The sequence below is a fragment of the Aegilops tauschii genome, chromosome 2, assembly GCF_002575655.3.
Source record: "Aegilops tauschii subsp. strangulata cultivar AL8/78 chromosome 2, Aet v6.0, whole genome shotgun sequence".
Lineage (NCBI taxonomy): Eukaryota > Viridiplantae > Streptophyta > Magnoliopsida > Poales > Poaceae > Aegilops > Aegilops tauschii.
Window position 1 is genome coordinate 539,118,512 of NC_053036.3, and position 21,548 is coordinate 539,140,059.

The 21,548-nt window shown below is 47.9% G+C and overlaps 2 protein-coding genes and 1 non-coding gene across 4 annotated transcripts; 2 read left to right on the forward strand and 1 right to left on the reverse strand.

Annotated features, from left to right (window-relative positions):
- Nucleotides 1–4,036: 4,036 nt before the first annotated feature.
- On the forward strand, nt 4,037–4,109 carry TRNAA-CGC (transfer RNA alanine (anticodon CGC)). The gene has a single exon. It is a non-coding gene; the product is annotated as a tRNA-Ala (tRNA).
- Nucleotides 4,110–4,332: 223 nt separating this feature from the next.
- Nucleotides 4,333–7,941, forward strand: LOC109782439 (26S proteasome non-ATPase regulatory subunit 8 homolog A). Its single transcript, XM_020341063.4, has 6 exons — nt 4,333–4,532; nt 5,117–5,195; nt 6,207–6,309; nt 6,848–7,111; nt 7,192–7,303; nt 7,533–7,941. Exons 1-6 carry the CDS (start codon nt 4,428–4,430, stop codon nt 7,668–7,670), a joined length of 801 nt encoding a protein of 266 aa, XP_020196652.1. The 5' UTR covers nt 4,333–4,427; the 3' UTR covers nt 7,671–7,941.
- Nucleotides 7,942–8,060: 119 nt separating this feature from the next.
- LOC109782423 (serine/threonine-protein kinase CTR1) lies at nt 8,061–12,819 on the reverse strand. 2 transcript variants are annotated; one of them, XM_020341054.4, is made up of 15 exons: nt 12,133–12,819; nt 11,550–11,854; nt 10,965–11,109; nt 10,751–10,866; nt 10,363–10,571; nt 10,002–10,274; nt 9,887–9,927; nt 9,714–9,782; nt 9,510–9,610; nt 9,352–9,436; nt 9,154–9,252; nt 8,991–9,059; nt 8,773–8,904; nt 8,589–8,683; nt 8,061–8,472 (listed from the first exon to the last, which is right to left on the reverse strand). In XM_020341054.4, the coding sequence occupies exons 1-15, from the start codon at nt 12,601–12,603 to the stop codon at nt 8,388–8,390; spliced, it is 2,295 nt and encodes a 764-aa protein (XP_020196643.1). In that variant the 5' UTR covers nt 12,604–12,819; the 3' UTR covers nt 8,061–8,387. The 2 variants fall into 2 exon arrangements, with proteins under 2 accessions (XP_020196643.1, XP_020196636.1); XM_020341047.3 differs by having other exon boundaries at nt 10,002–10,277.
- Nucleotides 12,820–21,548: the final 8,729 nt, after the last annotated feature.

The window sequence follows — 21,548 nt, forward strand, 5'->3', positions numbered from 1 at the left end:
GTTTAAGTTAACATATAAGCAAAGCTTTTATTTACCCTAGCTAGGTAACACCTAATGCTGCTCTGACAATTTGGACTAAGAAATAACAATGTAATCCACTGATGCTGCTCTGCTCTGCTCCAGTTAGGTAACACATAATGCTACTCTGCTCTAGTTAGGACTCATGTAATCCACTATACTACTCTGCTCTAGTTAGGCCTAGCAATTAGAGTGCTAAACATGCAGGCAGTAAACTCTAACCCTAATCCCCAATTTCAGTGAGCAAGAATGGAGCAAGAATGGAACAGTGGAGCACTTACAGAACACCACCGAAGCCATGAGTCTAGTGATGGGCGGTGCTAGGGTTGTCCACCCAAATTCGCGCCATCCGCAGCCTCTGCTCCATCGACAACGCCGGCTCCGCAAAATCTTCCTCCGCGCTACTGTACTCCGAGCTGGAGTAGCCGCCACTGCCATCGAAGCGGGGGAGGTCGCCGCCGCTCGCATCGCCCAGGCCATCGCCGCCTGCCGGAGTCGCCGAGGCCATCGTCGCCTAGGGCACAGCAGCCGCGGGGGAGAGAAGGGCACAGCGGCCGCGGGGGAGAGGAGGGCACAGCGGCCGCGGGGGAGAGGAGGGCGCAGCGGCCGCGGGGGAGAGGAGGGCGCAGCAGCCGCGGGGGAGAGGAGGGAGGTGACAGCGCCTAAGCAGTTCGATCGATGGCTACGGCGGCGTGGTGCGGCGGCGGCGGGGCGGGCGGGGAGGCAGCCGCCGGCGAGGTGCGAGGAAAAGGACAGGGCAGAGCGGGGTCGGGGTCGGGGTCTGGCTCGGTCACACCAACGGGCCGAGCCGGCCTCGTCCGAGTCAGCGCGCAGCCAGCGCAGGCGACGCGCGCACTGGCCAGCGTGGCGCCTGACGGGCGGGCCCAATCAGTCAGCTTTAGTGTCAATACGTACAAAACGAGCTTTTAGTCTTTTTTGCAACGGCTAGCCCCAATCTTGATACTGACACGTAAAAATTACCAATTTTGATACCAATCTATTTCCAATGCCCCAATTATGGTACTTCTGTGCAATTTACTCGACTGGAGTTCACCTACGCGACAGGCGTGCGACGACGGTGGACGTGGTCGGAGCACGAGCCGTGGACACTGTTGAAGGTCACGTGAAGGCATGGCCTCGTATGGTGTGTGACTGTGTAGCTGAGATCTGTACCATGGTAGTAGTACTAGACGGTACTCTAAAAAAAAAGTAGTAGTAGTACTAGACGGAGCAGGTACGCAGTAAAGTTCAACGTGACCCTACAAAAGCGACAGTCCTGTGAAGCGGTGCCCAGAAACCATTTTTAAGATATATTTTGTCTAATAGTTTTTTCCTATATAGTTGTACAAATGCATTAATAATTGGTCCGCAATATCTCGGGATTTTTTTTAATATTTTGTTGCTTATCACATGTGCCACGTGGTATATCTCACGAACGTTCACTATAAGGGTTGGCATTTGTAAACGTTTTAGAGCATCTCTAGCAGACCCGTATATCCCACGAAACTGTAAAATAACCGCCGGTTTTCAGTTTCGTTGAAATAGTAGCCCGAACAAACCCCTTATACACCTTCGACCTGTAATTTTTTTAAGGGGTGCGCTAGACCTGTAAATTTTTTTAAGGGGTGCGGTAAAAAACTCCTCCCAATCCGCAAAACCACAGTTTTCGCGTCCGCTTCTACCGTGCCCTTGCCCTGTGTCGGGAAAAAGCAGTTGGCCGCGGGAACCCAACTGCCATGGAAGCTTCCGCGTCTGCCGTCCGCGTCCGCCGTCTGCGCCGCCCCGAACATCCCTGGATGCCGGCCGCCCCTCCGCGCCGCCAGCCGCCCGCCCCGGTCGTCCACCCCGGCCGCGTCTCTCGCTACGGCTGCGGCAACGGAGGAGCTAGCTAGCTAGCTCGCTTCTGGATGGATTCGAGCTGAGCTAGCTAGCAGCTCGCTCCTCTGGATCGATTCGAGCTGAGCTTGCTAGAATCGGTCCAGAACTAGCTAGCTAGCTAGCTCTGGCTACCCCGGCGGAGGAGCGAGCTAGCTAGCTCCTGCATTGGCCGCTTCGTGCGCTTCGTATTTGGTCGCCTGTGGCTCCGTTTTTAGCCGCTTCGTGCGTTATCCGTCGGTTTCGCGGGAGCAAGCTAGCTGATCATGGACACAGATGAGAGGAAGAAGACGTGGGGAAAGAATATAAACGAATATTCGGTTTTACAGTTTAAGTTTGAGGGGTCTGTTCTACCACAGCTAAAACCGACCCTTAAAACGCGTTTTCCCCGAACTGTAAACGCCTTATAAGGGTCCCCGTTATAAGGGGTCTGCTAGAGATGCTCTTAGATGGCAAATTTAGTTGTATGGGGTTGACGGTTTAAAACGCATGATATTTTCTGAAAAGAAGGGAAAATTTTGCGGTGGAAAACGACATGATTTCCCATCTCCTACAAGGTAATTTGCCACAAAAGACATTCGCTTGTTATACCCCTCCCAATTGACGTTTGCAAATTATCATTTCTGTAATGAATATGTTCATTTTGTGTGCTTAAGAACCAAGTGTGTGGATGTATAAGGGCAAATATTACAATCACTCCACATATTTCGAAAGCGTTCTTGTAAGCCCGGGGTCAAATGCTCCTGCTATGAATAGTAAAAAAAAATTTACGTCAGTTGTGACGTTGGTCACTAACATGTGCTCCGTCAGAACTCTGCTTCCTTCGTTGCTTGGGGTCTGCGTACCGGCGCGTTCACGCCAGCTGACACGGAGGGGACGAGCCATTTTCATAGGACACTGCCCATCCTTGTAATCATACCCGGGCTCGCTATTTCCATGCAGGCACAGCGAGGCGTCTAGTTTCTCCTATCTTGGCAGGGGCAGGGCACGTGCATTCAGTGTGTTGGAGCCGTAGATGCCACTGGCAGTGGCAAGCAAAGCTGGCACGACTCGGCCAGAATGCAACGGCCCGGGGTCGGGGTGGGTGAGGAGATTAAACGCGGAACACGTACGTAGTTACGGCGACGCCGATGCTGTCACAGCTTTCGTTCTCCGTTTTCCTGCAAGAACCCTTCCAACCAGAGATGGCGTAATCCTTCTTCTTCTGAAGCAGCAACGCAAAAGATCGATCACATCAGACGGTTGGGCTGGAGGCAGGTGGTGCGTGCGGGCAGGCCGAACGAGCTCGGAGGCGCACACGAGCCACGAGCGCGCACAGTGAACGTCGCGGAGGGTTGGGAGTTGGGAATTTTCTAGCGACACCCCAGGGACATGACAGTATGATCAGCTTAAATTCGATCATGTCGTCCCGGCTGTCCCCGTCCCTAGCTTGAGCTTGAGGAGACCCCTGCCCTAATAAGCATGACACTGACACGTGCAGAGTAGGCATCCCCATCATTTCAGCCTCAACTTTCATGTGTTTTTTCAAGTTCCAGACCGCAAATTCAATGAACTCTTATCCGAAGAAAAGAATCGAACCCGGTCGGTCCACCCTGGCCGGGCCGCGACCGCATTGAAACCCAACCAACGGTACGTTAATCAAAGCAAGCTAGCTGCCCAACATTACATGGATCAAGTTAGAGTGACCGAAAATGACACGGCCGAGAGTGCGGCGTCAAGGGCCGTTACAGCGTTTCTATCTATCTATCCTACGTGATGCGTGGGTGCAATGCGTGACAGCGGCACGGCAACAGGTGGCTGAAAGCGTCTGAAAGTCGGTTCTGAACCAGGCCGGAGACCACTCAACAACCCAGCATTTTAGCTGCCAGTGACGGCTGTGGAAACTAGGAGCTGACTACAGTCGGGTATGAATGGATGCAAGATGGCCGTCGCGTGCCTGAAGCTGCACGCATGCATATGTGCGGTATGCCTGCATTGGTTAACAACTTCATTCCACAAGCGTGCTAGACTGCTAGCAATTGCTATATTTTTTTTTACAGAGGGAGTAGCAATTATATTCAAACAATAATATTATATTCCAGTAATAAGCTTGTGCACATTCCGTACATGCTACTAGAGTTTGAGGATTGCAAGTATCAACATCGGGGGTGTAGCTCATATGGTAGAGCGCTCGCTTCGCATGCGAGAGGCACGGGGTTCGATTCCCCGCACCTCCAGTTTTTTTCTTATCAAAGTCCGCCACCGGATTCCTCAAAAAAAAAAAAAAAAAGTCCGCCAGCGGAGCACGGACACGTATTCTGCAGCGCAACGGCACGCCATACGCATTCCGTTTTTCCCATCCACCTCAGGCACGACCACGACCGTTAATTCCCCAATCTACGGCTCAAGAGGCCCCCGCCACGACGCTAGCGGCACCATCTCCTCGCGCAAGAAAGAAAGCCCACACGAAGAAAAGTGACCGAGGAAAACCACCGGGACCAACGGAGAGGGGGAGGGGAAGAGGGGAACTGGGAAGGGCGAAGCTGCCGCCGCCCATGGATCGGGAGCTGGAGGAGGCGAACTGCAAGTTCGCGTGGCTCAAGCTCGCCTGCGCGGAGGACGAGCTCGACTCCTGCGCCACCCTGCTCTCCGAGCTCAAGGTACCCATCCACCCACGCACGGCTCGACTTCGTCCCCGCCTTTTTCCCCCGTGGTGACCAGGAAGGGGGTTAGGTACATTGACGCGTTTATCCGCTGGATACGCGATGTTGCCGAAATTCGGGGTATTACGGTGGATGCGCAGGGTTTACTTGGAGAATTTGTCTGTATTTGGGTGTTCCGCGGCGCGAAGGATGGGGTTTATGAGCGGTTTTGGGGGATCCCTTCGGGATTTATTTATTTATTTTCGAGGATCATTTCGACCTGGGTTTGATCAGTTCTGGGAGTTGGATGGAGGAGTCGGGAATTCGGGATGCGCTTCCGGTAGGTTCCTGAAATTTCCCAACTGTACTGCTACTGTCTAGGGTTTGATGTGACTTGCTGGAAACGAAGGGAGGAGTTGGGGCGAGGGTTTGCAGTTCTGGAGGTGTGCAGCTCCAGTTCCACAATGACAATGTACTGATGTAGGTGCTGGTTTTGGTGCTTCACAGCAGGATGAAGTGGTGTGCTTATTGAATTTTCAGGGTTTCACTTAAATTCAACGTTTATCATCAGGTGACATGTCTCTTCATTTCGTTGATTTCAGGTTCTCCTCACAAAGTTTCCTAGCATGCCACCATCATTTGAGAGGACACCTAATGCAGTTGCGGAGCTGAGACTCGCAAGTAAGCACATTCTTGTGGGAAAAAGTGTACTGTGGCCTTTATCTGTTGAACCATTTTTTACTTTCATCAGTAAAGGTGGGATTCTGAACAAATTTTAAGAGAAATGCTCCTATACAAAGGAACCTAAAAAAATGCATATGTAGCTGAAGGTCCTTTGTGAAATGCTCTTTTAAGGTATGTATGGAGCTCTGTATGTATGTTCACTAGTCATGTACTACAAGTCTACAACTGCAATTCTACAAGGCATTCTCCTGAAGACAATATTGTTGTTACTCATAAATGTTCTTTGCACCATTCGAGAAACCCCTGTTCACGTTTTCCTTGATGCTACATTTTTGAATTGCAATATACCATTTTGCAAGTGTGGAGTAGACTAACTGTCCTACTCTTAAGACTGTTGCCTACATTTTTTGCGTTGCAATTTACCATTTCATCAAAAACTGCAATTCTGGAAAGCATTTTTTTATGCTACATCATCAACTCCTCCTAAGAGAAATGCAAAATGTATTCTGAACCAATTTAGGAGAAATGCTCCTGTAAAATGGAACCCAAAATTCTGCATATGGAGTTTCATCCAATTTGAGATGTGCTATGTAGTTGAAGGTGTTTCGTGGAATACTCTTCTAAGGATACATGTACGGAGCTCTGTATGTATGTTCGCTAGTCATGGACTACAACTGCAATTCTGCAAAGCATTCTCCTGGAGAGAATATTGTTATCACTTATAAATGTTCTTTACACCATTTGGGAAAGCCCTGTTCACTACATTTTTTAATTGCAATCTACCATTTTGCAAGTGTGTAGTAGACTAACTGTCCTACTGTAAGACTGCTGGCTACATTTTTGCATTGCAATTTACCATTTCATCTAAAAACTACAAGTCTGGAAAGCATTTTTATGCTATGGCATCAACTCTAAGAATGCTGGCTACACTTCTGCATTGCAGTTTACCATTTTGCAATCTACATTTTTGTATAAATTAGTTGGGGTGACTGATCGTGAAACTTTCAGGGGCCATATACGAGTTTGCTGTTATCTTCAGCATCAGAGTTAAGGACCAAGATGCATTTGAGAGGAACTTCTTCCAATTAAAAGTTTTCTACATGGATACAAGGTTTGTTTTCTACCTAAGCACATTTTGGTCCTACATACTGCATAGATTCATCCTATGTAGTCATGCACATAAATTATCTTCCTAGCTTATTTTTCTTGTGCCAACACGCTTATGTTTTTCCTAAAAAACAATTGACATTTCAAACATCTAGATCGTGGACATGCACTTCCTTGATACAATCTATTTGATTCTGGTGGAAGTTATGTGTTGTGACCATTAACCTTTGGTTTAATCACTATTCAGTACCTTGGCATTCTATTCCTCACAGCACCTGTGAGGAATGGCAGGTGCCAGCAGTCAGCACATGGTCTCATTGTTTGTCATTTGTCAAGTCGACATTGTTGAGGAATAAGGATACGTTTATGAATTGTCTTAATCTGTGCGACCTCCTGGATTTTTAGCAGCACAATTATCTTGTGGCTAAAAGATGCCGCTGAACATTTCCACATTAGATATTCTATCCTGGAGCACTGTATTTCTGAACTTATGTTTGCCGAGTGCTATTCATATTGTGTTTGCTTTTGTGATTGTTCATCAGAGGCATACTCCCACCATCACCAGAAGAATATCGAATTTTGGGACTTAATCTTATGAGACTGTTGGCTGAGAACAGAGTAGCTGAATTCCACACTGAGCTGGAACTTCTGCCCCCGAGAGCCCTTGACCATCCTTGCATCAAATACGCAGTGGAGCTTGAGCAATCCTTTATGGAAGGTACCTACAACCGATTAACCAATGGTCGGCAAGCTGTGCCACATGAGACATACCTCTACTTCATGGACCTTCTTGCTGAAACTATTAGGTGAATGAATTTACATTACGTTTTCTACGTGGCTCGTGTGGTGAAGTTCCTGATTATGTTCTCTACGTCTTCTTTTGCAGAGATGAGATAGCTGATTGCAGTGGTCAGGCATACGATCACTTGCCAGTGGATGATGCCAGAAAAATGCTGATGTTTTCCTCTGAGCAAAAGCTTCTGGAGTACATATCAGAGGTGACTATTAATTTCTCTTGTCCTCTGTCCTATCACCATGTTTTGATATGAATAATGTCATAGTGAACGATTGGCGTTTGAATAACTTAAAGGGTGGTAAAACACATCTTGTTAGAGGCATGGGTGCAACCACTAAGTTGCTACTCTACTGAAGAACCATATACTAATAGATTGTGTGATTGTTAACGCGACCACTTCCTGACTATACAAGTACTCCTTATGTTGGCAGATACAACATGAATGGGAGGTTCAGAATCATTCAGTCCTTTTCCACATGGCGAAGGTCCAACCCCGTGTCGGCATACAAGCGCATCAGATGATCAAGCGATCTCTTTGCTACGCACGGGAGCTTGAGCGGGTAGTGTAATCTGCGAAACAGTGTGGATATTGTCCGACGAGCGGATGGTATAACTTGCAAAGCGAGGTGGATTTTGTCCCATGTACGTAGTCCGTCATGTAGTATTTTGTCCCATGGAACGATCAGTCTAGATGCTAGATAGTCATGTCTTGTGATATACGTTTTCCTTGCTGAAATGGTTGAATTTCTGTTGAGAACACAGGCCGGGGACTGATTGACGATGCTAAAAACGATGAGATATGTTCAGTTCCAGTTGTGAAATTCATTTAAGTTCAGTTTAGTTGGATATGTTCAGTTCCAGTATCATGCTCCCTGTTGTGAAGTTCATTTAAGTTCAGTTCAGTTGGATGCTTTGATGGAAATTGGGAACTCAGCGTAGGATCATGTGAGCAGTTATGCTTGTTATCAAATCTATCTCCCATTTTAGTAAAGTGACGGCGCTATTGCTCAGCCAGTAGAACTACTTTGATACATTCAGGACATTTTACATAACCACCTCACTGACCCTCGAGAGCTTTAAATTTGTAGCTCAAATCACTATACAGAGACAACATGAATGGTCAGGGAACGAGCCAACAAACTCTGATGCAGCATTGCACTTTTGCTGCTTCAGCTACCCTCTCATGTGCCTGAAGGCAACTAACTGCTTTATTCCTTGTTGTGGATTAGCTTTAATCGACAGAGAGTAGAGAAAAAAGAATGGTTGGGCAAGAATCCACGGGACTGTCATGAACCGGATCCCTGCATCGACTTGAGCAACTTCTTGAGCGTATCCACAATGCTCGAAAACGAAGGGCGCTGCCTTGGATCACTGAAAATAAGGCAAATTCGTGTTAATATTTTGTTTTAAACGTAGGCTGCACTAATGGATGCAGCCACTCGAAATTTTGATCAAGGTTGCTGTCAGGTCATGGGAGATTTGCTTACTCAGCCCAACATGATTCAACAAGAGCAGCTAGTTCTGGGATGGTATCTTTGGGGATTGGGAGCCTTCTGTTCTGGAATGCAACTGCTCCTACTACCTGTAAATATTGCTCTAGTGAAATCGCGAACATCGCATTTAATTTTCCTACACTATATAAGAGAACACAATAATGAGATGGAACGTTACTTGTGCTGGGCCTAGGCCGCCCCATGGTTGCTGCATAGTCAGGAGCTCCCATAAGATCACGCCGAAGCTGTACACGTCACATTTCTCGTTGGATGGCTCGCCACGGAGAAACTCTGGCGCCATCCATTCTGGCTGCAGTTTACCAGAATTTGATATTAAGAATCCAAAAAGATGCAATGGCAAGTTACTAACTGAGCAGGCTGTCATGCAAAGCTTACTGTTCCAGCGACTGATTTCGACGATATGAATGTGGTCACCTTAAATCTGGACAAGCCAAAGTCACCTACCTGAAGTTGTATCAAGGATAGTAAATAAAGAGACAAAAACGGAACAGCCATATTCGATAGCGCTATTCTATTTGGGAAATGAACTCCAACTAACCTTTACAGACCAGTTCTTGTCCACCAACATGTTTGGTGTCTTCAGATCCCAATGTACGATAGGAGGGTTCAGGCAGTGGAGATAGTTGATGCCTTTTGCCTGCATTTCAGTCACAGCAGTGCTTCATATCACATTCAGGGAGACTAGTAACGTTTCAGGAGCATGCTTATCTGTAGAAGTTAGTATTGCAATACATACAACATCTAATGCCATGCGCAAACGCCGCCGTAAATCAAGTATTTCCCCACCGGAAGCTTTGCTGATGAGACGGAAGAGGCTCCCTCTGTTCACAGCATAAGGATTCAGCGATTCTGTTTGATGCAGGATATTGTCCGTGAAACTGACGGAGGGTTTACCTGGGCAAGTACTCGGTTACTATCGACAAATGCGGGCACTTTGTCACTGCGCCCATGAATAATACCACGTTTGGATGGCGAACTCGTTTCATGATAGAGATCTGCAAGGATTAACAATGTGCCAAGCTAAAGATAATGGGACAGATTGAGATCTATACTAACCATAAGTGAAGTTTTGATGCAAAAAAGAAACGGTGAAGCAACCTCTCTAAGGAATTCTTTGAGCTGAGCTTCGCCAACACCCTGGTCTGTAAGCACTTTTACTGCAACATCCTACATACCCAAAACTATAACCTCAATTTTATGATCTCTGCAAAGGATGCTTATCTCACTGCAAAGTAAAAAGGTCTCCATAGTGAAAAGTCTAAGGTACTTACAGAACCATGCCAGTCAGCTCGATAAACGGTACCAAACGAACCTGCGTTTCAGTAAAATGCGGTCAAATTCACATAACGTAGCAAGTTGATAAGAATACTGAAGCTAAGGAAGTACCAGCGCCTATGCGTTCCTTGAGCTCAAGCTCATCCCATGATATCTCAAGCCAATCCATGGCAAAAGATGACTCAGCGAGCAGGTGTTTTGGCAGTGTAAGACCAGGGATGTTCTCCTTATTGACATCCTCGGTGCCGACCTCCATCGCCTTCAATTGCCTTGACACTTGAAACACTGACATGTTGTTGCAGTTGTCATTCTGCATGACCTGACCGCATTTCAGCACCACACCCTCTTTGGTGTCTGCCTGAACAGAGTTCTTGTTCCCGGCAACTGCTATAGTACACGGTCAATCAGCATGTGCATTTGCATGGCCTAGATATCTGATATCTATGAGCTATTATACTGTTGTAGATTGTACCTGAATATTGAGAATCTGAGAACATCGAGTTGCAACGATCATCAGCTATCGCACGATTCCAAGCTGTAACTGGTGCCGCATAGTTTTCCAAACTTGCGGTGCAAGAAGTCTTGAAAGGCGAAGACACAGAGGAGAGCAGCTGGCCGTTGATGGACGAGTCTGGGTTGCAGATGCTCCCTGGCACGACCACGAGGTCCACAACGTACTCCCTGAAGAAGCACCAGCAAAATTGCAAAGCAAACTGAGCATACTTCCTCGTCAATGTAAGCCATCATTAACACAGAATCATGGTAAAAACAGACTGCAGCTTCACTGCTTCAGCCTCTGCCCTGAAATATATATAGCTGAAAAAAACAAAGCAAACTGAGCATACTTCCCTGCTTCATACCTTGAATATCTTCTCTCGTTTTCAATTTTGACAAGGCAAGAGGACCGGTGAGGTGCAGAGCAGTACTTGCAGCCTTGCGCGATTCGGCACGGCAGGCCGATAAAATCTGCCAGAGCCTGCATCAGTTTGGAGAAGATGACTGGACTGAAAATAACCTGCTGGCCTAAAGTAACATAGCATGGATCGTAACGGTAAGTGAAGCAATGCCGGAGACCTTGAAGAGAATGGCGCGATGCCTGCAGAACCCGATGGACAGGCGGCCGATGGGGACGACGACGCTCTTCTGCTGCTTCCTCAGCCGCTTGCTGCCCGCCTTCCACCGCATGTACAGGTCTCCGTCCTCCGATCTCAATGCACCCCTTCAAAATACAACCATCAAATTCAGCTGAAATTTGTCTGCTCAGATTAAATTACTGGAAATTTTGATCAACAAAGCTCAAATTGTATGTAACGAATGGCATAACAGCATGGAGGTACAGACAGGAACGTGACCGGCCATGGCGGTCGTTTGATCCATGATATACAGTCTGGTACGTTTTATAAGACATAAAGTGGGCTCTGAAATTGGAGTGTTGTTCACATGTTCGTCGGTGCTCAGGTTCCGAGGTTCACGGACGAGCAGGTCGTCAACTTGCACGTCTACTGGTCTATCGAAGGTCAGTCACGGTCACACTCACACTCACAGGGAGCACGGGCACACACGCACGGGTGAGACTGCATGGACACGGACCAGGCTAACCTTTTCCTCGAAAGCAAATCAACTGGAAATCGATCAAGTGGTGAATCACGACGTACGCACCCCATGTGGTCGGAGACGAGCAGGGCGAGGCGGCGGACGAGGTCGAGCGTGGCGCCGAGCGCGCGGTGGAGGTCGAGCGCGCGCCGCTCCAGGTCGACCAGCACGGAGTCGCCGCACTTGTCCACGAGCACCACCTCCAGCGACGACTGGTCGCTGGCGTCCACCTCCCGCAGCGCCGCCAGCGTCGGCAGCCGGCGGCCCTCCCCCTCGTCGGCGTTGCACATCGCCCACAGGTGCGGGTCGATGCCCAGGATGTTGTAGAACCCGTGCGCGATCTTGTCCCCCCACGACAGGCACCCGTTCACCTGCACCCAAACATTGCTAGCTCAGTGAAAACATAATTTATCTAAAAAAATTCGGGCGCATCCAGTCAATATATAGCCATGTCGCTTAGAAAAGTTCTAATCCGGCCAATGATGAAGCTGAAGGTTGCACGCCTTGATTGGCATCAAGTTGCAATTTTCAATGTGCATAGATATAGCATCAGACATGATAAACAAATCAACGGAGAAGAGAGACGTACTGCACGATTAATTTATCAGTTGGTACTTGTAATGATTAGCGTGATCCGCGAGACTATTACCCAGAGCCGGTAGGAGACGGCGGCGGCATCGGCGGGGACGTCGGCGTGCTGCTCCGCCGCCACATCGCCGGGGCCGAGGCGGCGTGGGAGGAGCTCGGGCGGGACGCCGGCGAGGAAGGCCTCGGAGGTGATGCGGATGGCGAGGGAGAGCTGCAGGTAGTAGCTCTCCCTGGAGCGGCGCACCCACGTGTCGTCCCTGGCGGCGGACGACGCCGGTGGCAGGGAGGAGCCCGTCGCTGCCGTGGACGTGGAGGCGGTCGCGGGCTCGGTGCCGGTGAAGGCGCTCCCGGCGCTCCAGTGCGCGGACGGCGGCGCGACGGGGGCGGGGAGGTCGTCGACGGGCTTGAGCCGCCCGTAGTCTGCGAGGAGTGGCAGCCGCGACTCGGCCTCGGACAGGTCGAAGGCGGTGTGAGGCGAAGGGGGAGGCGGCGGCAGCGGCGCGAGGCTGTGTAGGCGGCGACGGTGCGGCATGGCCGGAGCCCGGAGAGCGGAGCTAGACTTCTAGAGAGCTAAAGGCTATGCATGGGAGTTCGGCGGGCAGGTGTAGGTGGTTTTGGTCTCGAGCAGCTAGGATTCACGGTTGCCAGCCGGAGACAGCCACAGACAAGAGACAGAGGGAGGGAGGTTTGTCTGTGAAGCGTGACGGCGGTGTTGAAAAGCTTTCGGGGAGCGTGGGAAGAAGAGGAATGGCTGCAAAATACTGTAGCTCGCACTTTGCATGTTGGCCCTTGAGGTTTCCGTGGCCTTGTCCCTGCTCCCGCGCGCCCGTGGTCACCGGAATCACGAGGGTGCGCCAGCATAAAGGGCGCCGCCGGTGCACGTGTGTAGGGGGGCTCGTGGCCCCTCAGAGCGGCGCCGCGTGTGGCCGCGGAGACACCCGTCGGCCGCTGGGTCGTTGAGTGAGCGCGCGCCGGGGGCGGAGGACGAATCTGGCGCTGCGCGCCTTCACCCTATCCGCACAAGACCCGACTCCCCTCCCGGCAGGGACGCACGGCGGCGCCGCCCGACACCATGCACGGTGGAACTGCAATGGTGGCTGTACACTCCTAGGAGGAGTTGGTTCCGTGATAGTTGGATGCAGGGTTGACTAGAGATGATATAAGAGGGGGTCTAACTCTAATAAACCAAATTGTTATGGGCTGAACAAGGCAATGGTCATTTGGGACTTGCTTGAAAAGGACATGCATAGTTCTTGGAACAAAAAGATTGTCAAGCCTCGTGACCTAAGGTGATGTGTGGACAACCATTCTTAAAATTATAGTGCAAGTGGTCATAGAGCGGGCAATACCTCTTGGCATACACCCAAGGAAATTAAATTTTTTATTTATAAAAAAGTAAAAAAAGTTGAGAAGATTTTATGAATAAACTTGACTTTCTTTTGCACTAGTATATAATTTTTCGCCAACAAAACCCAACGTTGACTTCAGGGCGAAAGCTACAATTTTTTTTGTCAAAATAGTGTGAATAGTGTCTTGTACTCCCACAGCCCCAAAATAAGTGTCTTGAAAGTCAACGTTGGGACACTTATTTTGGGACGAAGGAAATATATAGCAATAAATTTTTTTTTGCTCTGTAGTCAACATGGAGTTTTTATTGGTGGAAATTTAAATAGTAATGCAAGAAAGATCAAGTTTATTCAAAAAAATCTTCTGAACTTTTTTCATATTTATTTTTTCAAATTCCTGGGTGTATATACACCCAGGAACCAAAATGTTGGTGCCCGTCATAGAGCCTGTTTCATGTTCTCACCAGTCAGCTCAAACACCAAAGTTTGTTAATTGGTTCTCCCACTGCATGTAGTTCTTAATCATCAAGCTAATGGAGGTTATCCACTCTAGACCTTTAAGATGGAATCTGAAGATGGTTCGACTTGTTCGGGAACCATTCGCAAAAATAGCAAGCAGAAAGGAAACCTTCGTACAAATTGAACTATAAAAACGTTCTATATTTTGGTACGGAGGGAGTACATGTCAGGGCATGTGTTTCATTTTTAGGTACCACATCATCCAGTGAACAAAACTATTTGTCTTTGGGCGCTTTCTTGTGAATAGGAGCTTGGTAGGGTACACAGTCAGACATCTTTTGCTTTGCTTGTAAGCCATTAATCCTTAGGATAGATGATTGGATTTATCTTAGTTCTTATTGGAAGCGCTGCATTTGGGGCTTCAGCTTTTTCACTTTAATTTGTTGAGAGATCATATCCCAGTAATCATTATAGAAGTTTATCCGTTTCAGCATTATGGGCTATGATTCCCTGCTAATCATTCTGTAGTGTCGCAAGTTGCATCAATTTTCCATGAACGTTGATTTTTTAATTAGGAAAGAATTACTATTGCTTGATCTGGACACTTAATGCCCTCATTAAACAAGAGAGAGAAAATCAATAATTAATGGTCCATGCATGGTCCGTGTACTTTATTTATATGTGTTGTATACTTTTTTTAATATATTATTTTTGGCTATGTCAGGTCATAGTGGGGGAGTAACTTATACTAGTGTCATGCATATGACACTAGTCTAAATTACTACCTTCATAGTGCAAAGCAACATAGCAGTAGTGTCATAGAAGACTTCATTTATTAGGTTGTAGACTCATTTTATCTTGGGAAGCGCTATGTTACACTAACATATTATGTTACCACTTCTCATTGATTACATGCCACATAAGCAAAATTTTCTTGGAGTGCGCTATGTTACTAGCTAAGTTACTCCCACTATGACCAGCCTTAGGCATATACATGTACTAAGAAATGAGTTTGTGTGTACAGTATCTTAGGTATTTGTACATACCTTGTCACGTGCTAATTCATATACCTAGTCACGTACTAATTTATATAGCTATAAAAATCGTATACCTAGTCACGTACTAATTCATACACATATAAAAATCGTATACGTAGCTAGTCATATACTAATTCATATACCTATAAAAATCGTATACCTAGTCACGTACTAACTTTTTTTTGGATATATCTCCAATATCATTTACGGCCTTACGGGGATGTCTCAAAATAATTTACATGCATTAAAAAATAGTGTATCATTTTTCGGTTATGTACCATTCAAAGTATATCAGTTTGGTGTATATCTTCAAAGCATGCATGTGTTGAAAAAGGGTGTGCGGGTATGATATCTTAGGTCCATGTATGTACGAAAAATCGCATGTGGGTATTGGCATGCAACGCACATTCATAAAACTAAAAGGAATTGTGTGTGAGTATATGTACGTAGGAGAAAAAAATATCATGTGTGGGTATCAGCATGCATCATATATATTTCTAAAAGTAAGAAATAATTAGGATCACATTTTATATTATTTGGTCACCTTATTTTGAATAGAATTAGTCGCTAAAAAGCGTGACCCGGCCTTAATTTTTTAATTCTAGATACCTTAAAAAGTAAAGCTTCAGAAGAATGCATAATATACGTCGCAACAATACATACAAACATTTGCGACAATGTTTCGTATTATTTGGTCATATCAAATACCTTAAAAAAATCAGAGCGTATACATACCCTTTTTTGGAAAGGAATCATTGCCAAGAGATTAGTAGTATATATTTTCTGGAAAGCAATCATTGCCTATTAAAAGTGATAGTGCATGTAAACAAAATTTAGAAAGGCATATGTCGTGGATTGTACATCATGCATCCTGAATATCACTTACTATAACGGGGCAACTAGGTGCCCAGACATCTAGGTGCCCCCACACAATTTACCTATATATATATATACTTCCATCATGCGGTTAACAAGCTAGAACAATTTTATTTTTGGATAGTGGTATTGAACATTCATGTCGAACCGTTTTTTCTCCCGAAAAGGATGGTTTACCCAGGCCTTTGCATCAATCGATGCACACAACCAAAACAAGAAAACAACCAGTAAAAAGTACCAAACACCCAGTACATCACGCAAAATAGCAAGTAAAAAGATTTTGACAAAGCTCAAAACAACCAGGCACTAATAAGATATAGTGACTAAATCACATATTATTGGATCGTCTTTCAGACGGGTTGAATATACCCTGCGCAACCATCTTCAGTCGGTTGCTCCCAAAATTCATGAATGCACTATCCTCCATACAAAGTAGGGTAGACCATGTACGAATGAAGCTGGTGGCTTTATAGATGACCCGCAAGAAATTTTGAAATTTGCATTTTGTTAAACATAAGGTCATTATGACAATTCCATAATGCACAAAGTAAAGTACAAAGGCAGACACATATTTGTGCCTTAAGCAAGGAGGGAACTCCTCTCAACCCATTACTGAATATATTCACCATTGTTGAGTATATGTGTTATGTGCATATTGTATATTGGGCCTACCTCCTAGTTCCTTATATAGTTGAGGTCTGTGGCCCATCTTTGTACATCATATATACGTGCCTATGCACGAAGAGCAATAAATCGTGCAATCACAATCTCATACATGGTATCAGTTTCCTAGGTTTCTCGCTTCCGCCGCCGCCACCCAGCCGCCGCTGCCCCACGTGTCTCCCGCGCTAGCCGCTGCTCCTCCCTTGCCCGATCCCTCGTCTCGCCAGCTCGCCTCACCAATTCGATCGCATCGCTGCTTTCGAGCCCGCCCGATCGCATCATCGCTTCGCCCCGCTAGCCGCCCACTCGCCCGTGCATCGCATCGCCGCTTCGCCCCGCTAGCCGCCAACTCGCCTAGCCAGGTTGCCCGCTTGCGCGCTTGCTAGCTGCCAACTCCCGCGCGCCTGCGCCCCGCGTCGCCGCGCTAGCGCCAACTCGCCGCCCGCCCGCTACTACGCGTCCGCCCGCTGCTACGCGCCGCCCCGCGCGTATCGCCTGCCGCGCCGCTGCGTATTGCTCGCTGCTACGCGTCCGCCTGCTGCTACGGTGTTGCTCGATCCATCATGCCCGCCCTGCCAGCCGCACGCGGCGTCGCCCGATCCATCGCGCCAGCCGCCAAGTTGCTTCGCTGCTGCCTCGCTCGATCCAAACCCGCCGCATCGCTCGATCTGCTGCGTGCCCGAGCTGCTGCTGCCACCGCGCGATCCACCCCGAGCCGCCGTGTGAGTCGCCGCCGTCGGACCAACGATGGCGTCAACCGGCCCGTCCGTCGCCGCCTCTGCCATCCTGCCGCCGGCACCCTCTGGCGCAGCTCCGCCGCCGGCGCCCTACGGCGTGGCCCCGCCGCCGTACTGTTGGGGATCGTTGCAGAATTTTAAAATTTTCTACGCATCACCAAGATCCATCTATGGAGTTTACTAGCAACGAGAGGAAAGGAGTGCATCTACATACCCTTGTAGATCGCGAGCGGAAGCGTTCAAGTGAACGGGGTTGATGGAGTCGTACTCGTCGTGATCCAAATCACCGAAGACTGAGCGCCGAACGGATGGCACCTCCGCGTTCAACACACGTATGGAGCAGCGACGTCTCCTCCTTCTTGATCCAGCAAGGGGGAAGGAGAGGTTGATGGAGATCCAGCAGCACGACGGCGTGGTGGTGGAAGTAGCGGGGATCCCGGCAGGGCTTCGCCAAGCGCAAACGGGAGGGAGAGGTGTCACGGGAGGGAGAGGGAGGCGCCAGGGGCTAGGGTAGTGCTGTCCTTCCTCCCCCCCACTATATATAGGCCCCCTGGGGGGGGGGGGCGCCGGCGGCCAAGGGGGGAAACTTGCCCCCCAAGACAGGTGGGGCGCCCCCCACCCCCAGGGTTTCCAACCCTAGGCGCAGGGGAGGCCCATGGGGGGCGCACCAGCCCACCAGGGGCTAGTTCCCCTCCCACTTCAGCCCATGGGGCCCTCCGGGATAGGTGGCCCTACCCGGTGGACCCCCGGGACCCTTCCGGTGGTCCCGGTACAATACCGATAACCTCGAAACTTTCCCGGTGGCCGAAACCGGACTTCCTATATATAATTCTTCACCTCCGGACCATTCCGGAACTCCTCGTGATGTCCGGGATCTCATCCGGGACTCCGAACAACTTTCGGGTTTCCGCATACTAATATCTCTACAACCCTAGCGTCACCGAACCTTAAGTGTGTAGACCCTACGGGTTCGGGAGACATGCAGACATGACCGAGACGACTCTCCGGTCAATAACCAACAGCGGGATCTGGATACCCATGTTGGCTCCCACATGTTCCACGATGATCTCATCGGATGAACCACGATGTCGAGGATTCAATCAATCCCGTATACAATTCCCTTTGTCAATCGGTACGTTACTTGCCCGAGATTCGAACGTCGATATCCCAATACCTTGTTCAATCTCGTTACCGGCAAGTCACTCTACTCGTACCGTAATGCATGATCCCGTGACCAGACACTTGGTCACATTGAGCTCATTATGATGATGCATTACCGAGTGGGCCCAGAGACACCTCTCCGTCATACGGAGTGACAAATCCCAGTCTCGATTCGTGCCAACCCAACAGACACTTTCAGAGATACCCGTAGTGTACCTTTATAGCCACCCAGTTACGTTGTGACGTTTGGCACACCCAAAGCACTCCTACGGTGTCCGGGATTTGCACAATCTCATGGTCTAAGGAAATGATACTTGACAATTGGAAAAGCTCTAGCAAACGAACTACACGATCTTTGTGCTATGCTTAGGATTGGGTCTTGTCCATCACATCATTCTCCTAACGATGTGATCCCGTTATCAATGACATCCAATGTCCATAGTCAGGAAACCATGACTATCTGTTGATCAACGAGCTAGTCAACTAGAGGCTTACTAGGGACACGTTGTGGTCTATGTATTCACACATGTATTACGATTTCCGGATAACACAATTATAGCATGAACAATAGACAATTATCATGAACAAGGAAATATAATAATAACCATTTTATTATTGCCTCTAGGGCATATTTCCAACAGTCTCCCACTTGCACTAGGGTCAATAATCTAGTTACATTGTGATGAATCGAACACCCATAGAGTTCTGGTGTTGATCATGTTTTGCTCTAGGGAGAGGTTTAGTCAACGGATCTGCTACATTCAGGTCCGTATGTACTTTACAAATATCTATGTCTCCATTTTGAACACTTTCACGAATGGAGTTGAAGCGACGCTTGATATGCCTGGTCTTCCTGTGAAACCTGGGCTCCTTGGCAAGGGCAACAGCTCCAGTGTTGTCACAGAAGAGAGTCTCGGGCCCGACGCATTGGGAATCACCCCTAGGTCAGTAATGAACTCCTTCATGCAGATTGCTTCTTGCGCTGCCTCTGAGGCCGCCATGTACTCCGCTTCACATGTAGATCCCGCCACGACGCTTTGCTTGCAACCGCACCAGCTTACTGCCCCTCCATTCAAAATATACACGTATCCGGTTTGTGACTTAGAGTCATCCAGATCTGTGTCGAAGCTAGCGTCGACGTAACCCTTTACGACTAGCTCTTCGTCACCTCCATATACGAGAAATATATCCTTAGTCCTTTTCAGGTACTTCAGGATATTCTTGACCGCTGTCCAGTGTTCCATGCCGGGATTACTTTGGTACCTTCCTACCAAACTTACGGCAAGGTTTACATCAGGTCTGGTACACAACATGGCATACATAACAGACCCTATGGCCGAGGCATAGGGGATGACACTCATCTTTTCTCTATCTTCTGCCGTGGTCGGGCATTGAGCCGTGCTCAATTGCACACCTTGCAATACAGGCAAGAACCCCTTCTTGGACTGATCCATATTGAACTTCTTCAATATCTTGTCAAGGTACGTACTCTGTGAAAGACCAATGAGGCGTCTTGATCTACCTCTATAGATCTTGATGCCTAATATATAAGCAGCTTCTCCAAGGTCCTTCATTGAAAAACACTTATTCAAATAGGCCTTTATACTTTCCAAGAATTCTATATCATTTCCCATCAATAGTATGTCATCCACATATAATATGAGAAATGCTACAGAGCTCCCACTCACTTTCTTGTAAACACAGGCTTCTCCATAAGTCTGTGTAAACCCAAACGCTTTGATCATCTCATCAAATCGAATGTTCCAACTCCGAGATGCTTGCACCAGCCCATAGATGGAGCGCTGGAGCTTGCATACCTTGTTAGCATTCTTAGGATCGACAAAACCTTCCGGCTGCATCATATACAATTCTTCCTTAAGAAAGCCGTTAAGGAATGCCGTTTTGACGTCCATTTGCCATATCTCATAATCGTAGAATGCGGCAATTGCTAACATGATTCGGACGGACTTCAGCTTCGCTACGGGTGAGAAAGTCTCATCGTAGTCAACCCCTTGAACTTGTCGATAACCCTTAGCGACAAGTCGAGCCTTATAGACGGTCACATTACCATCCGCGTCTGTCTTCTTCTTAATCCATTTGTTTTCTATCGCTCGCCGATCATCGGGCAAGTCAGCCAAAGTCCATACTTCGTTTTCATACATGGATCCTATCTCGGATTTCATGGCTTCTAGCCATTTGTCGGAATCTGGGCCCGCCATTGCTTCTTCATAGTTCGAAGGTTCACCGTTGTCTAACAACATGATTTCCAGGACAGGGTTGCCGTACCACTCTGGCGCGGAACGTGTCCTTGTGGACCTACGAAGTTCAGCAGTAACTTGATCCGAAGCTTCATGATCATCATTAACTTCCTCTCCAGTCGGTGTAGGCACCACAGGAACATCTTCCCGCGCTGCGCTACTTTCCGGTTCGGAAGGGGTGACTATCACCTCATCAAGTTCCACTTTCCTCCCACTTATTTCTTTCGAGAGAAACTCTTTCTCCAGAAAGGACCCGTTCTTGGCAACAAAGATCTTGCCTTCGGATCTGAGGTAGAAGGTATACCCAATGGTTTCCTTAGGGTATCCTATGAAGACGCAATTTTCCGACTTGGGTTCGAGCTTTTCAGGTTGAAGTTTCTTGACATAAGCATCGCATCCCCAACCTTTTAGAAACGACAACTTAGGTTTCTTCCCAAACCATAATTCATACGGTCTCGTCTCAACGGATTTCGACGGAGCCCTATTTAAAGTGAATGCGGCAGTCTCTAAAGCATAGCCCCAAAATGAGAGCGGTAGATCGGTAAGAGACATCATAGATCGCACCATATCCAATAGAGTGCGATTATGACGTTTGGACACACCATTTCGCTGAGGTGTTCCAGGCGGCGTGAGTTGTGAAACTATTCCACATTTCCTTAAGTGTGTGCCAAATTCGTGACTCAAATATTCTCCTCCACGATCTGATCGTAAGAACTTTATTTTCCTGTCACGTTGATTCTCAACCTCACTCTGAAATTCCTTGAACTTTTCAAAGGTTTCAGACTTGTGTTTCATTAGGTAAACATACCCATATCTACTCAAGTCATCAGTGAGAGTGAGAACATAACGATAGCCACCGCGAGCCTCAACACTCATTGGACCGCACACATCAGTATGTATGATTTCCAATAAGTTGGTTGCTCCCTCCATTGTTCCGGAG